The sequence below is a fragment of the Schistocerca piceifrons genome, chromosome 1 (genome assembly GCF_021461385.2).
Source record: "Schistocerca piceifrons isolate TAMUIC-IGC-003096 chromosome 1, iqSchPice1.1, whole genome shotgun sequence".
Lineage (NCBI taxonomy): Eukaryota > Metazoa > Arthropoda > Insecta > Orthoptera > Acrididae > Schistocerca > Schistocerca piceifrons.
In genome coordinates this window covers 577,084,788-577,100,678 of record NC_060138.1, presented here as the reverse complement: position 1 = coordinate 577,100,678, position 15,891 = coordinate 577,084,788, and the positions used below count along the sequence as shown (strand labels likewise).

The 15,891-nt window shown below is 39.9% G+C and overlaps 1 protein-coding gene across 4 annotated transcripts in view; it reads right to left on the bottom strand.

Annotated features, from left to right (window-relative positions):
- Positions 1-3,430: 3,430 nt before the first annotated feature.
- The window catches only part of LOC124802124 (calcium homeostasis endoplasmic reticulum protein), a 341,070-nt gene continuing 328,609 nt past the window's right edge, over positions 3,431-15,891 (bottom strand). For all 4 annotated transcript variants that reach the window (XM_047263128.1, XM_047263126.1, XM_047263124.1 and 1 more), the window contains 2 exons: positions 10,873-11,019; positions 3,431-3,764 (listed from right to left, as the gene is read on the bottom strand). In XM_047263128.1, the coding sequence (XP_047119084.1) occupies positions 10,891-11,019 (129 nt within the window). In that variant the 3' untranslated portion in view covers positions 3,431-3,764; positions 10,873-10,890. The remainder of the gene's footprint in view (positions 3,765-10,872; positions 11,020-15,891) is intronic.

The window sequence follows — 15,891 nt, the reverse complement described above, 5'->3', positions numbered from 1 at the left end:
AATCGCATGGCTGTAACGGATCGTGCAGCCACGTCTTGATCCCTGAGTTAACAGATGGAGACGTTTGCGAGACAACAAGCATCTGCACGAACAGTTTGACGATGTTTGCAGCAGCATGGACTATCAGCTCGGAGACCATGGCTGCGGTTACCCTTGACGCTGCATCACAGACAGGAGCGCCTGCGATGGTATACTCAATGACCAACCTAGGTGCACGAATGGCAAAACGTCAATTTTTCGGATGAATCCAGGTTCTGTTTACAGCATCATGATGGTCGCATCCATGTTTGGCAACATCATGGTGAACGCACATTGGAAGCGTGTATTCGTCATCGCCATACTGGCGTATCATCCGGCGTGATGGTATGGGGTGCCATTGCTTCCACGTCGCGGTCACCTCTTTTTCGCATTGACGGCACTTTGAACAGTGGACGTTACATTTCAGATGTGTTACGACCCGTGGCTCTACCCTTCATTTGATCCCTGCGGAACCCTACATTTCAGCACGATAATGCACGACCGCATGTTGCAGGTCTTGTACGGGCCTTTCTGGATACAGAAAATGTTTGACTGCTACCCTGGCCAGCACATTCTCCAGATCTCTCACCAATTGAAAACGTCTCGTCAATGGTGGCCGAGCAACTGGCTCATCACAATATGCCAGTCACTACTCTTGATGAACTGTGGTATAGTGTTGAAGCTGCATGGGCAGCTGTACCTGTACACGCCATCCAAGCTCTGTTTGACTCAATGCCCAGGTGCATCAAGGCCATTATCATGGCCAGAGGTGGTTGTTCTGGGTACTGATTTCTCAGGATCTATGCACTCAAATTGCGTGAAAATGTAATCACATGTCACTTCTAGTACAATATATTTGTCCAATGAATACCCGTTTATCATCTGCATTTCTTCTTGGTGTAGAAATTTTAATGTCCAGTAGTGTACATAAGAGTCAGATAAGCACAAACTTGCTGCAGAACTAAAACACCTAGAAGAAGTGTATTAAGGGAATTAATAATCATATTAACAAATCAAGCAGACATTGTGACAAATCGACAATGCAAGTGGAAGACTTCAGGACCAAGAAAGAACAATAACTTTCAAAAAGACTGCTCTGTAATGTTAAGACTGTCTACATCTCAAAACACCAGATGTAGGTCAGTTCCATAACAGTATGACATGTTGTGTGGAGAAGAAGAGCAAGAAAAATCAGTGTCACATCTGATTGACTCAGCCAAGCAAATTAGCTGTCATTTAGACTGCCTGGAATGTAACTGTGAAATAAGACATGAAAAGACCAGTATTGTGGTGCAGACTTTGTTTCTTGGGCAGTGTAATTAAGTAGTCTATCCAAATAAATATGACAGAAAGCTTTATAAACAATGATGGAGGTTCAAATATAGCAACATTTTGAACCTACAGTGTCTGATCAAAAGTATACAGACACTCCTATGAAATGTGGAATTGACCACCAGATGTTACATGAGGCAGACTTGACAGGCAGTGAGATGTGTTGTCAGTAAAGAAACAGTAACAGCAGAATGGTTTGGTCAGGAGAGCTCAGTGTCTCATTGGAGGTCATGTGAACAACAAATCCATCATGATCCACAAGAGTAACACTCCAATTCAGGGGCACTTCAACTACTCCTAAAGCTGTGAAGAGGACTGTTGGTGATGTGAATGTGAAGATACAATCACAGCTAAACCAAAATAAGGCACACTCTCGTACTGAGAGGCAAGGATTGTCAAGCACTACGAAGAATGTTTGTAAGAAATTGCAGGAAATGATCAGAAGGAATAGTTCTTGAGTTCCAAAGTGCACCAGCAGTCCAGCCAGCACAATGTCTGTGTATAGGGAGTTGAAAATATTGGGTTTCAACAGTGAAGCAGCTCCTTGTAAGCCACATATTTCTGTAGTCAGTGCTGACACTTGAGGTGATGTAATGAGTGATGCTGTTGGATAGTGGATGGCTGGACACAACTGTTCAGAGAGATGAATCATGCTATACCCTCAGCAATCCAATGAAAAGGTTTGGATGTGGCAAATGCTTGGAGAGAATTTTGCCTGCCTCACACGTACTGCAAACAGTGAAGTGGTGTTACGGTGTAGAAGCATTTTCCATGGTTAGAGCATGGTACCCTTATTACACTTAACAAAACACTAAATACAGAAGGATGTGAACACATTTATCAGCATTCTCTACTGCGTACACTGGAGGAACAGTTCAGAGATGACAATCACTTATAGCAGCATGGCCCCCTGTCATAAAGCAGCATCTCTGGAGCAATATTTTGTGGACAATAACATTCTTGAAATGGACTGGCTTGCCCAGAATACTGATTCTGGTGTAACAGTGGGTACCCATAACTTACACTGCCCTTTAGGGAAGCTATTTCATGTCAAGTGCAATTATGCGAACAGTGGGGGGCAAGTAGCTGGTCCCCTCCAATACTATTATTTATATACACATTTTGTTGACTCCCTGGAGCCCTACAGTTTATTGGGTTGACTATGAACTTCACTATTTCCCACCATCATTGTTCAAGATGGTGAATTCACGGGGTTCAGTATAGCTTGCCATAAATGATCAGTATATGGGTGTATACAGACCACCACTACCTATAGTGCAAACAGCAAGTTACAACAGTAGAATGAACGACGTCAGCACTCCATACAGGTAACCTGTCATAAAAGAAAACTAATATCTATATTCACAGAATAAAAGAAAAACGAAATTAACTCATGTTTCTATTAACGTGGAAATAGACTGTTTCCTTATAAATGTTCTTATGTAATATTTTATCATCAGAGTCCCCTTTACACCATCAGGACTGCTGAACATACCATACAGGGTGTCTTGAATTGGTGAGAAAGGAACGACTTCCCTAATTCAGACTATTTCAACACTGCCTCATGAGTGCAAACATGGCTAATACAAGTTACCTGCTGGACAGTACTATGGCACATGTTCTGTGAATGCGTGAGCCACCTTGTACCCTTGCCTGCAATTGCTTGGACAGGGCACCACAACTGTGTAGCTTGTTGTAAAAATTAATTGTATTTTCTATATGCACTTCAGCTCTCAACATTATCTAGTATTAGTTTCTGCAGTGTCAACATGGCACTCTAGTTTTGAAATCTTCTCCAATCGTCACATCTTATGCTGTGTCGTAAATGTCACACACATCTTATCTTCTTATTGTGGCCTAGTCAAAATGAAGGACAATCACTCATCAGTAGGGAGTTAGTGTAAATTAGATAGTTCTTGAAAAAGTGAACATCACAAATTCTTTACCATAGATCACTTGCCACCTTATTACTGTTGACTGATGTTTCCTTGTATGAATGGCATAATACTACATCCTAAAAAGATGATGATGATGATGATGATAATGATAATAATAATAATAATAATAATAATTATTATTATTATTATTATAAACAGTCTCTATGGATAAATGGAAATTATTTAAATTTATTCTTAGCACATTTATGCACAGATAAAAGTAAAATCAGGATTTGTTTTAAGTCATATATTTAAGAAGAGATGACGAATGTTCAAAGACTTTGAACACACATTTAAAAATGCAAACTTTTCAGCTGTAGAACAGTCACATCAAATGTACATTTGATTTAGTTCACATTTTAAACTATAGATACACAGTAGCACAGTAGTTGCAGAAAGTGATCTCTCTCTCTCTTACGATGATTATCCCATTTGTCTCATATATTTATATTTTACATGCATTAGTCTCATCACTTCCTGTAATAAAAAAAAAGAAAAAAAGGATTACATTCACACAGTCAAAATATTTGATTGAGATGGACTAAAAATGAAGCAAAGTATGAAAAATAGTACTACATGCTTGACACTGTATTTATGACAGAAGTTCAGACTAAAAGACACCCCCCCCCCCCTCCCCCGCACACACACAACAGTATATACCACATAATGTGCAAAATCATTGCAGATGGTATGCACAGCTACAATCACTACATCACCGTAACAAAATTAAGCATAACTGCGAAATGACGAAAATAAGAAGAAAAATGGTGAGCAGTCAGTGTAAAAAAGGAACACTCCCTGTTTGCAATGAAATCAGTGCATTTGGCTTGCAATGTCTTAGCTGTATGTGTATAGTCATTATGAACTGGGTGTCACGTCTCCATAAGGTTTCAGACACAGTGCCACACAGACACAATCTGGACCCTGATTTACGGTTTTGTATAATTTGAAGCAGTAGACATAGACAGTCTTCATACTGATATACTGAATATGGACACAAAGATATGATCTATTAACAAGACGGGAACATACAACGTAAAATGCCTTTAGTAAGTCATAAAAACAAAAACACTGCCATAAAGTAATATAATTACGTATTTTTTCCTGCAACCATTCGTTGCTACAGTTTGATGTGCCTTCTCCCCCATCCCTCAGACCTCATGGAAATGCCTTTAGTAAGTCATAAAAACAAAAACACTGCCATAAAGTAATATAATTACGTATTTTTTCCTGCAACCATTCGTTGCTACAGTTTGATGTGCCTTCTCCCCCATCCCTCAGACCTCATGGTTGATCATCCTGTTTACTTATTCATTGAAATAAACAAGACTTTACAAAGAAATAAAAGATTGCATTTCAGAAATTCTTTTTTATATGATACACTTCAAATCATAAAAAACATAGCCCAAAGTCACACTGCCATCCTCCTTCACTGTTTCTCTGACAACCTACGCAAAGCCATAACAAGTGAAAGTACAACATCTCTTTAATAGGGAGACAGTTGTTTTCTTATTCTTCTCCATTCTGATTAAACACCCTATCTTTCTGCCTTTCCACCAATTTTTGCTTGTCACGAAACTCCACACTGGCTGCCATACCCTTGTTGTGCCAATGACCATTGGACCGATTTTTAGCATTAGCTTCATGCTTGCAAGAAAATTGTCTTGAGAGTGTATGACAGCCTAAAGAGTCGCAGTTTCCAGATGAAATCAAACAATGGAAAATCCAGGATGGAATAATGATAATATTATGAAAAGAATAGATTCTTACTCACCATATAGAAGAGATGTGAGACTCAGACAAGCACTATAAAAGGACTGCTATACATTTAAGCTTTTGGACGGAAACTCTTCTTCGTAAGTAGAAAAGACGCACACATTCATGTAAGCACAAGTCACACACACATGGTTACTCTCTCTGGCCACTGAGCCTGGCCTCAGTGGCCAGATGGAGCAGGCATGTGTGTGAGAGTTGCGTTCGTGTGAATGTGTGTGTGTCTTTTCTACTTGAGAAGAAGGCCTTTTGGCCAAAAGCTTAAATGTATAACAGTCTTTTCATAGTTCCTGTCTGCGACTCAGCATCTTCTCTATATGGTGAGTAGCAATCTATCCTTTTCATAATATCATCATAGTTCGCAGATGAACTATTTTTTGGCCACTCAGAGCACTGCAGTGGCATATCCATTTATTGTGAAGCCAACAAAATTGAGATTTGAGCATAAACAAGTGGAATAATGCATTCTTCATAGAAGAATTCCTCCTTAGTTTGCAGAATTACTCACATCACTGATTCAACAGGAACACCACGAAAGAGACTAGTTTGGTGATGTTGGTGGTGTCCTGGTTTTGGCATGCATCATGCTATATGGACATGAGGAGCTTCACTCCCAAGTTGGCAGTTGGGGAAGTACTGTTAATGCCAAGAGATACAGAGAAATGAGATGCAACATTTTGAAGACCATAAAGCCTGTCCGTGTCAAATTGTTTGGTGTGTATCTTCCATTATACAATTTCTTTCTAACTAAAAGTTTGGGCACTGGAGCATGCCAATTGATTTTTAGTGAGCATTACTATGTTCTGTAACCCGATGAATATCTTGCTCAGGATAAAGGCTTTCATTTCTGGATTACGCTCAAAATTTGCACGTAAGTATATTTCTGATAGCATATCATTCACTTTTCGCTCTTTTCAAAATTAGCAAAGAAACAATGAGCAATACACAACTCAAAGCATTCAGTAAAGGCCTCCATGCAATTGCATGCTGAGGTTGGCAGTATTGTACATGAGATAATTCAGGGCTGACCACTATTGGTGTTTGATACAGTTCAAAACAACCACCACTTAAAATTGCCATGAAAGTGTCTGCATCATACCAACTTTTGAACTTTAGCCAGCAGACAAATGTGCATATATCTTTGTTCCAAGATGCTAGGTCTCCCAGCCGAGTTCAACATTGCATTTCTCTATGTGTATCTAATACAGACCATTCTATTGCCCACAACTGACATGGCAGCTGAACACCAAGTACATTGATTTGTCATTTCTTTTATGCACTTTTAATTTAGCAATCACGTTCATATATTAGCTTTCCAAATTGTGTTTCGCCAGATGATGTGCAAAATCAGCAATTGAAAATTGGTTACATTTTTGAAATTTATATGTGGAAAATAAAGATTTCAAACTATATCTGATAAAATAGTTCATCTAGATACAGATCACTATGAAATAGTGTCTACTAGGCAATTTTGCATTACTGCAATCTGAGGCAGAATTCACATCTATAGGCATATTTATTGCAAGACGCAAATTTTTCGGGTCCCTAGCTATATACATTATTATAAGACACATTTGACATCTCCTTTTCTAATGTTCCTGTAGCCATAAACAGAATGATAGTCATGAAGGCTGACTATCAACCACAAAAATGTTGTTCAGTTTTTTATGCATAACCTTGAATGTAATTTGTTCATCTGTAGACCGCAGGTGTCCCAAATTCCATTCTAAATTAGGTGGTTAAGCTCCCCACCGTTACACTGGGCAAACAGGTGTCCTTTTGTGGAAAAGCATATTTGGTTTGGAGCATATATGACTTCTGGATCCGCCATTCAGCACACAGCTTTGATATAAGTTCAGTACGGTTTCATGATCTGGATCAATTATGATTCAACTTTTCAGGATGGTCTGTGTGAACAAGTACGCCACTCAAGCTACAGAGCAGCTGCACTTACAAAATGCTATTTTAAAGGAGTCAGGATGAGAGTGAGTGAGTGAGAGAGAGAGAGAGAGAGAGAGAGAGAGAGAGAGAGAGAGAGAGACAGAGAGAGAGAGAGAGAGAGAGAGAGAGAGAGAGAGGGGGGGGGGGGGGGGGATTGCTTCAACCTGTAATGTCACTGGAGAAGTTTGTTAGTCATAACTTGTTAAGAGTGGGAGGCTAACGTTTCTCAAAATCTGATACTGTAGACGTTTATTCGGGATGAATCCCAAAAAATTTACGCATCCTGTTCAATCAGAAGCAACAGGCTTAAAACATAATCTGAGCAAAGTACATTTTTTTTCATGAAAATACAAAATATTTTGGTAACATCTGTAACGATGGATGAAACCAACAAATGACTAGCTAACAGCTAGAGAGAAAATTCACAGTGGTGCAATTTGAAGGAAGTGCAACATTTTTTGGTAAAAAGTGAATTACTATTACAAGATCACACCAAATACCTAGCCAGCTTCTTGCTCTTAAGCAACAGAAAAGGAAAGGTATAATGTTCCTTGGACATGATATTGCAAAACAATGCTCTTGATACTAAAGGTCAGATTCAAATCAATAAGAACCACATACAAATAGAATGTTTGGTGCTGGTGACAGACACATTACTGTATGGCATGGGAACTAATTGCCTCTTAAGATTCCCAATGGATTTGAATGGCCCATCACATACAAATCAAAAACACTAAATGCAGCTCGTGTAAAGTAAAAATTGAGAAAGAAGTCTTAGCAACTGTTAACAACATTTATAAGTTTCATCTTGTCACAGATCATCAACCATTATTAATTTCTTTTGAGTTCCAGAAAACGTGGTCAAATGATAACAGATGTGGGTAATATCTTGAGTTCTTTTAATTATGACACACAGTTAGAACTGCTACCAAACATGAAAACACAGATGCTCTATCAAGGTCTCCAACTGGACCTAACACAAAGATGTACTGTCAAGAAAAACTGTAATTCCACTTGGCCATTCATATATAAGAGACGTTACATGCAGTTCCTACAATGTGCCAACCACTCTGGCAGCTGCCACTGTGGAAAAAAATCAACAGTCATGCAGCAGTTATGGTCAGAATATCTACATCCACATAAGCAATATTTCTGCTGGCAATAAGACATAACCAGGAATATGAAGTTTGAGGTTTTCCAATGAAACTGGACAGCAAAGTATTGGAAGATCAGTTGAAATGAGGTTATAATATGAATTTCAACAAAAGTAAAACATGGGTAATGGAATGTAGGGGAACTAAATCAGATGATTCCAAGAGAATAAGATTCAAAAATGAGACACCAAAAGTAGTAGACGAGTTTTGCTGCGAGGCAGAAAATTAACTGACAGTGGATGAAGCAGAAAGGGTAGTAAGGTGCAGGCTGGCAATTACAAGAAAAGTGTTTCCAAAAAAAAAAAAGAAATTTTTTGACTTCAAATAAAAATGTAAGTGTTAACAAGTCTTTTGCAAAAATATCTATCCTGAGTGTAGCCTTATATACAGGGCCATTTTTTCCACAGTGTACAAACTCTAGGGATTGAGCAATGAAAGGATACAGAACAAAAAAGGTCTAAAGAACTTTATGTCCGGAAATGTATGTTTCCATGCTACAGGCCATTTCTTTAGTCATGCATTGTTACAGAGACTGCAGTCTAATACCCGCTGTACCATGCAACCACAGTTACAGTATGCATGGTTTCCAGCTAGAGTGTGGTACTGTTCCTCATACATCATGCCCTTTCCTGCCATAGCAATTGTTAATTGTGTCTCCGATTCGCTTCTCTTGTTGACTCATCTTGTAGTGGATGTGATACAGTGTTGTACACAATAGTTCCATGTTCACATTGAGAGCTTTTCAACACGGTGTTTAATTGCAGAAAGGCAAATGGCAACAGGCAGCAAGCAGCAAGGTTGTATAAGAAGACGTGTCTTCAGCAACAACCACCACAGCTTTCAATTTTTGCAACAGTGTTTCACCATTTGTCTGAGACAGGGTCATTTCAGGAAGCAGGAAATCATGAAGGATGTACCCGAAACATTCAGACACCAGACTTGGAGGAAAATGTGATTAACACTGTGAAAGATGTCCACCATGTCAGTACCAGGCGGTTGGCCCGCCAGTACAGGGTAAAGCAGACGACCGTGTGGAACATTCTCCATGACAATTGTTACTCGCTTTATTACTTACAGTGTGTGCTGGACTTACTAGAAACAGACTTTCCACATCGGGAGCAGTTTTGCCACATGTTTCTTCACCAGGCAACCATGATTCTGGGATTTTTGTCACCCATCCTATTCACAGATGAGCCCCCCCCCCCCCCCCCCAAACTTTTGTAACAGTCATATGTGGGATAGTATACAGAACCCACACGGTATGGTGACAGAAAATCATCAACATCGGTGCAGCCCGAATGTGGGGGCTGGGATAATTGGCGACCACATTTTGGGACCAGTCTTCCTTTCACATCACCTAACAGGCCGGAATTATAAGCTTTTCTTGCATTTGACTTTGCGTATCCTGCTGGAAGAAGTGCCACTGGCAATTCAAAGGGTTATGTGGCTGCTACATGACTTTGCTCCAGAACACTTCACTGTCAATGTCCGGACACATCCTAATCGTGTCTTCCCTGTTGATGGATCAGATGAGGGGGTCCAGTTGCATGGCCTCCTCACTCACCGGATATCAACCAGTGCGATTTCTTGTTACGGGGCCATAACAAAATATCATCTATGTAGAGCTGATTCCAGATGTGGAGACACTCTATCAGGATAGTCATGCTGCCTTTGACACTGTTCAGATGCAGCCTGGCTGATGTGAACATGAGAGACACAATATGCTAAGGCATGTACACGCATGCATTGAGAGACATGGAAACTATTTTCAGCACATGCTGTAACTGTGGCTGCATGGTACAGCGCGTATTTGACTGCAATTTCTGTAATAATGCACGATTGAATAACTGGTCTTTAGCACAGAAACCATGCATTTCTGAACATAAGTTTATCAGACCTTTTTTGTTCTGTATCTTCTATTCGATCTGTCCCTAGAGTACGTATGCAGTACACACAAAAAAACACCCTATAGAAGTGAAATGTGGATGATAAACAGTACAGACAAGAGAATAGAAGCTTTTGAGGTGTGGTGCTACAGAAGAGGACTGATGATTATATGGGTAGACTGAATAGTAATAAATGAAAATATTACTGAATCAAATTAGAGACAAAAGAAATTTATAACACAAGGTAGCTGAAGGAAGGGATCCACTTGCTGCAGTTGAGGCTGTGTAAGAACATCCCAGACAGCTGCAGTGAGCTCAGCACAGCTGCTTCCCGTGTCTACCTCAACCAGTCATGTAATGTCATGTTGTAAATATCTCTATGGCAATGCCTCAGTGCTGCCACAGCTCTATTAGAAGACCACTGTTTCACATGCAGTTGTTTGTACGTTACAGTTGAAAGCTGGCAACAACACTCGCACCCTTAAGGAAATCATCTGAAGCTGACTCGGCAATAGAATATACATTCTGAGGCATGAGGGAATCAGTAATTTGGTAACAGAGAGTAGTGTGAGGGTAAAAATTATACAGGGAGACAAAGGTTTGACTACAGTAAGCAGGTTCAAATGGATGTAGGTTGCAGTAGTTATGCAGAAGTGAAGAGGCTTTACACACAGCACAGAATAGTGTGGAGAGCTGCATCAAAGCTATGTTTGCACTGAAGACCACTACCACAACAGCAATAGCAATGCAATTTGTGTAACATCATTCAGTTGCAAGACAAATAAAGTACAAAAATAAAATGGGCAACAATATAAAACATAATGTTCTTACCGAGTCTGCATATCAGCACTATAACCTTTCCTCAGCCCTTGCTTTCATACGGTTGATAAACGCTTGTCCCTTACTTTTACGGAAATTTTCATACGGGTCATTGAGGTTAATGCCCACTCCTTTATACATATCCACTCGATCTCGAACCTGGAATGAATGACATCCATTAAAGCATTGCAGGTGTGAAGTATAACAATTTCAGTTACTTCCACAATAATTTAGAAATATCAATACTTTCATTCTGGTTTTGAGGCCTAGAATTGACTTTATGAGAATGTGTATTTTAAGGTGCTCTATTGAGCTGTTGTTAGTGTTGCACTCGTCATTTACAATGCATGTGATTGACAAGTTTCCCTTATATTACAATGAGAAAACTGGTCACTGATTTGAAATGGCTAGGAAAACCCAACTAGTGAACATGCCAATACACAGAGATAACTGGCATTTCAAGGTGCAACCTCAAGACAAGCTATTACCTAGAATGAAATTTTCACTCTACAGCAGAGTGTGCGCTGATATGAAACTTCTTGGAGAGCTTCTGTGAAGTTTGGAAGGTAGGAGACGAGGTACTGGTGGTATTAAAGCTGTGGGGATGGGGCGTGAGTCGTGCTTGGGTAACTCAGTTGGTACAGCACTTGCCCGTGAAAGGCAAAGGTCCTGAGTTCGAGTTTCGGTCCGGCACACAGTTTTTATCTGCCAGGAAGTTTCAAGCTATTACCTGTTTGAAAAACATCGATTGATATCAACAGTTCAAACAAGTAGTTTGCCATTATTTAAATTCAAGTGGAAAATATTCAAATTTTGTACTACATTACTAAAAGATATACAGGGTGTCCCAGCTATCTTGTCCACCCAAAATATCTCTGGAACAATAACAGATATTGGAAAACGACATTCACCGGTATCAATGTAGGGCTGGGGCCCATGAATGTACATATTTGGAAACATTCTAAAACGAAAGCATATGTGTTTTTTAACACAAACTTATGTTTTTTTAAATGGACCTCCTATATTTTTTCTTCAGCAATACATAGCATGACAAAGCACATAGACAATGGTGTTGATTGCATCGCAGTATTCCCATTACATCCCGAGATATTAAGACGCGAAGTTGACGCTTGAAACACCCGACATGCGCTGCTAGCGCACATCCTGAGGCTCAGGCGTGAACCCCATGCTGCCCGTAATCGCGATGTGATTGACATGCATAATCACACTTCCATACTTATCAAGAGGTCAGAAACGAATAATACGGTCTGCTGCCATCCTGCATTAACGTCGTACATTCCAGCAGGTATTTATCCCATAGGTGATGCGGTTCTGAAACATATCTGTGTACCGCAACGTTAGTCACAAAGTTAACTTCGCTTATCGTTAATCCGTTACTAAAAAGGTAATGCCGTTCAACGTTAAAACTTTACTTTACTGTAGATCTAGCGCAAGTGACAGTTAATCATTCACTCGTAATAGTAAAATTCATGTTGATGGTTTTAGTGAAACGAGCAAGTGGACTAAAAGTGCAAGAGGGAAATCATTATGTGCTTATGAGATTTGATGGCAGCAGACCGTATTATTCGTTTCGGACCTCTTGATAAGTATGGAGGTGTGATTACACATGTCAATCACATCGCAATTACGGGCAGCATGGGGTTCACGCCTGAGCCTCAGGACGCGGGCTAGTAGCGCATGTCAGGTGTTTCAAGCGTCAACTTCGCGTCTCAATATCTCGGGATGTAATGGGAATATTGCGATGCAATCAACGCCATTGTGTATGTGCTGTCACGCTATGGATTGCTGAAGAAAAAATATAGGAGGTCCATTTAAAAAAACATAAGTTTGTGTTAAAAAACACATATGCTTTCGTTTTAGAATGTTTCCAAATATGGATATTCATGGGCCCTAGCCCTACATTGATACCGGTGAAAGTCGTTTTCCAATAGCTGTTATTGTTCCAGAGATATTTTGGGTGGACAAGATAGCTGGGACACCCTGTATTTTAATTCACCTTCTGGGGTGGCTCCACCTCAGAGTCTTCAATTAGAAGCCATGTTTGTGCAATATTAACAACTGTGTATGTCTAGCGGAGCTTCTTCACAGTAGTCCTCCTTATGTATCAGCTGTGCATGATTATGTAAAAGTCCAAATAATAATGGCCAAAATTGTCTCTTAGAATTCCAGGCACATTAATCAAGGTATCTGCAGCCTGCTTCATACCTTTGGGGGCATAGATTTGTTTGACATGTGAGATGATTGGCAATGCAGAATACTACAAGGCCTACCTCGAAGATCATTTCCTTATCCCTATATGGATACCATACATACTACTGATTTTGAAAAATCTCTAATACTAACTGTTAAATTAATGGAATGTGCAGATAACATATTGAATTGAACTTAATTTTATTTGATCCTGTAGGATTACATGGTGTAATGTGAATGTACATGTAATATAGGACATGTCAAAAATACAAAAACCTTCATTATCACATCCTTCCTAACCATTCTAACATCATTGATTATAATTAACAATACTTACAAATTTAATGTGAACAGTACTCATCAACACTGTAAAATTCCTTTTCCACCGGGTAGTCTTTTAGGTTCTTTGAAAATTTAGTGTCGTGTACGTTGTCACGCAGTTTTTTAGGCAAACTTCTTAGTAATTTGGTACCTCAGTAGTGAGGTCCTTTTTCCAGCACTGTCAGTCAGTGAGGTATGCTTCATATGTCATTCTTCCTCTGTGTGTTGTGGGTGTGTACACTAGCATTTGTAGTACACTCTACACTATCTTTTGTGACATATAGTATAGTTTTATATATGTACAAGCAGGAAAAATTTAAGATACGTAGTCTTTTGAAGCTGTTTCTGAATGTTTCAGAAGTCTTTCTTCTTAATATGATTCTGACTGCCCCCCCCCCCCCCTTAAAAAAAAATGTGAGTGCCCTTTTTATTTCTTGTATGTTTGAATTTCCCCTCACTACCACTCCATGCCTTAGATACGGTTCAAAGAGCCCAGTGTATACTGTGCAGAGAAGCTGTTTGTTTTCATTCTGTGCTAGCTGCCTCATTATAAATATGATGGAGCTGAGTTTCTTACAGACAGAATTAATTTGTTGTTTCCCATTCAGCTAGTTACCCACAGTAATACCTAAGAAACTAGTGGATTCTACTTCTTCTAGTCTCATCCACCTCTCTATTGCTCAATAGTTACGTTTCTTCAGGATACCTACCATAAACTACAAACTACATTGCTGGCCATTAAAACTGCAGCACAAAAAAGGATTGAAAAGTAACAAAATCTGACTTACTGTGCATATACAATGAAGCAGGAAGAATACCTGATTAAATCTATAGACGATATGTGGCCTCAGTATATGATATTTAGTACACAGAGCAGCCACATCTGGCAGCAACAGTGGTTCTAACCTGTCTGGACACCGAGTTGAAGTGAGCTCAGATGACAGACACAGGTACGTCATTCCATGCTGCATGGCAGATACAGGTATGTCATTCCATGCTGCTTCAGTTCTATGCCCGCGTTCATCAACCATAGCGGCTCACAAATGGTGGCATGACTGTCTCTTGGCAACCCACAAACAGATGTTTTCGAGGTGAGAAATCTGGAGAATGTGCAGGTCAGGGCAACAGTCAAACACATACTGTGTCAAGAAACGTTAATACTGCATGCGGGTCGTATGTCTTCTTTTATCTCATTGAAAGATGACATCACGGGCACCTCAAAGGCAGGGCACTGCTACCAGCTTAAGAAGTTAGAAATGTAACACCTGATGGCCAAATACCAGCTATGTGAACCAGAGGTGATTGTGTTGTGTACCCGAGGGCACATCTTACCATCGCGGCAGGTGCTGGGCTATGATGGTGGTGGCTGCAGTACGCCACTGTTCTTTCTCCCCAGAGCCTCTACACATGGATATGTCTATCATGGCGTTGTACAGAAATCCTAACCTAGACTCATCAGAAAAGACAATGTGTCCAGAGTTGTTGACAGGCACAGCACTGTTGGTGTGCCATTCTCTGCTGCTGTGCCATGGGAAGCCACTACAATGGTCACTATGCTGACAGCCCATGATATTTCAGATGCCTTCGCACTGTCTACATGGATACTTATCTCGCTGCAAAAAAATGTATTTCCTGACTCAAAGTACGTGACACAGCTCTATGATCCCACACAGCTGAATAAATTATGTATGTATGTATGTCCTCTTGGGTACTTAGTTGTGTGGGACCACTGAGATCCTAAACGGTGTCGTGTATGACCCTCTTGAATCCATCAGCAAAACATTCTGGTGGGTGTTTCTCCTTCTTACACAAGGTGTAAGTGGTTATTCTCACAAACAAATGACATTTAAATGTTGTTTCTGAAAGAGAAATCCAAGGCATAATGTTTCCTTTGTGTGTTTGTGATGCAATGCTAATCATTTGCATATCCAAGCATGTAGTACACTTCGTAGCAATTTGAATTTGTTGCATGCAGTCTTCATGGTGCTGTGATTATACTGGTCAGTGATGCAGGACATGCCATTCTGGGAATGAGATGTCCCACTTCCGTACTCTCCATTGACTGATGAAGGACATCTTTGAGTTCAGGTAGTAAATAAGAGGACAATTACTCCACTTTTGGGGGGTGCTTTATGGTCTGTGCAGATCGGAGTTATACTGATCTTGCACTCTCAGTGATGTGGGCTCAAATGAGCATTTCTACCAGCTGGGTGAAGTCATCTGCTCTGTGGTGCTGCAGGTGTAGGACACAGAGAGAATGTGATCTCCATGTGTCAAAGAAATGCCTGCCAGTGAACAAATGATGTTGAAATAGCTTTGTACATGTTGTTAGTGTCTTAATGGACTCTGATAAACATACATATTCTTGTTCGACTAAAATATATGTAAATGTAGTCGATCTGCCCTCAACTAGAATTGTATATCATAGACAATACATCGAGTTTATACTATCTTGGTGTGTTATTCCAATGGATATATCAAACAGCAGAAAGCTCTTTC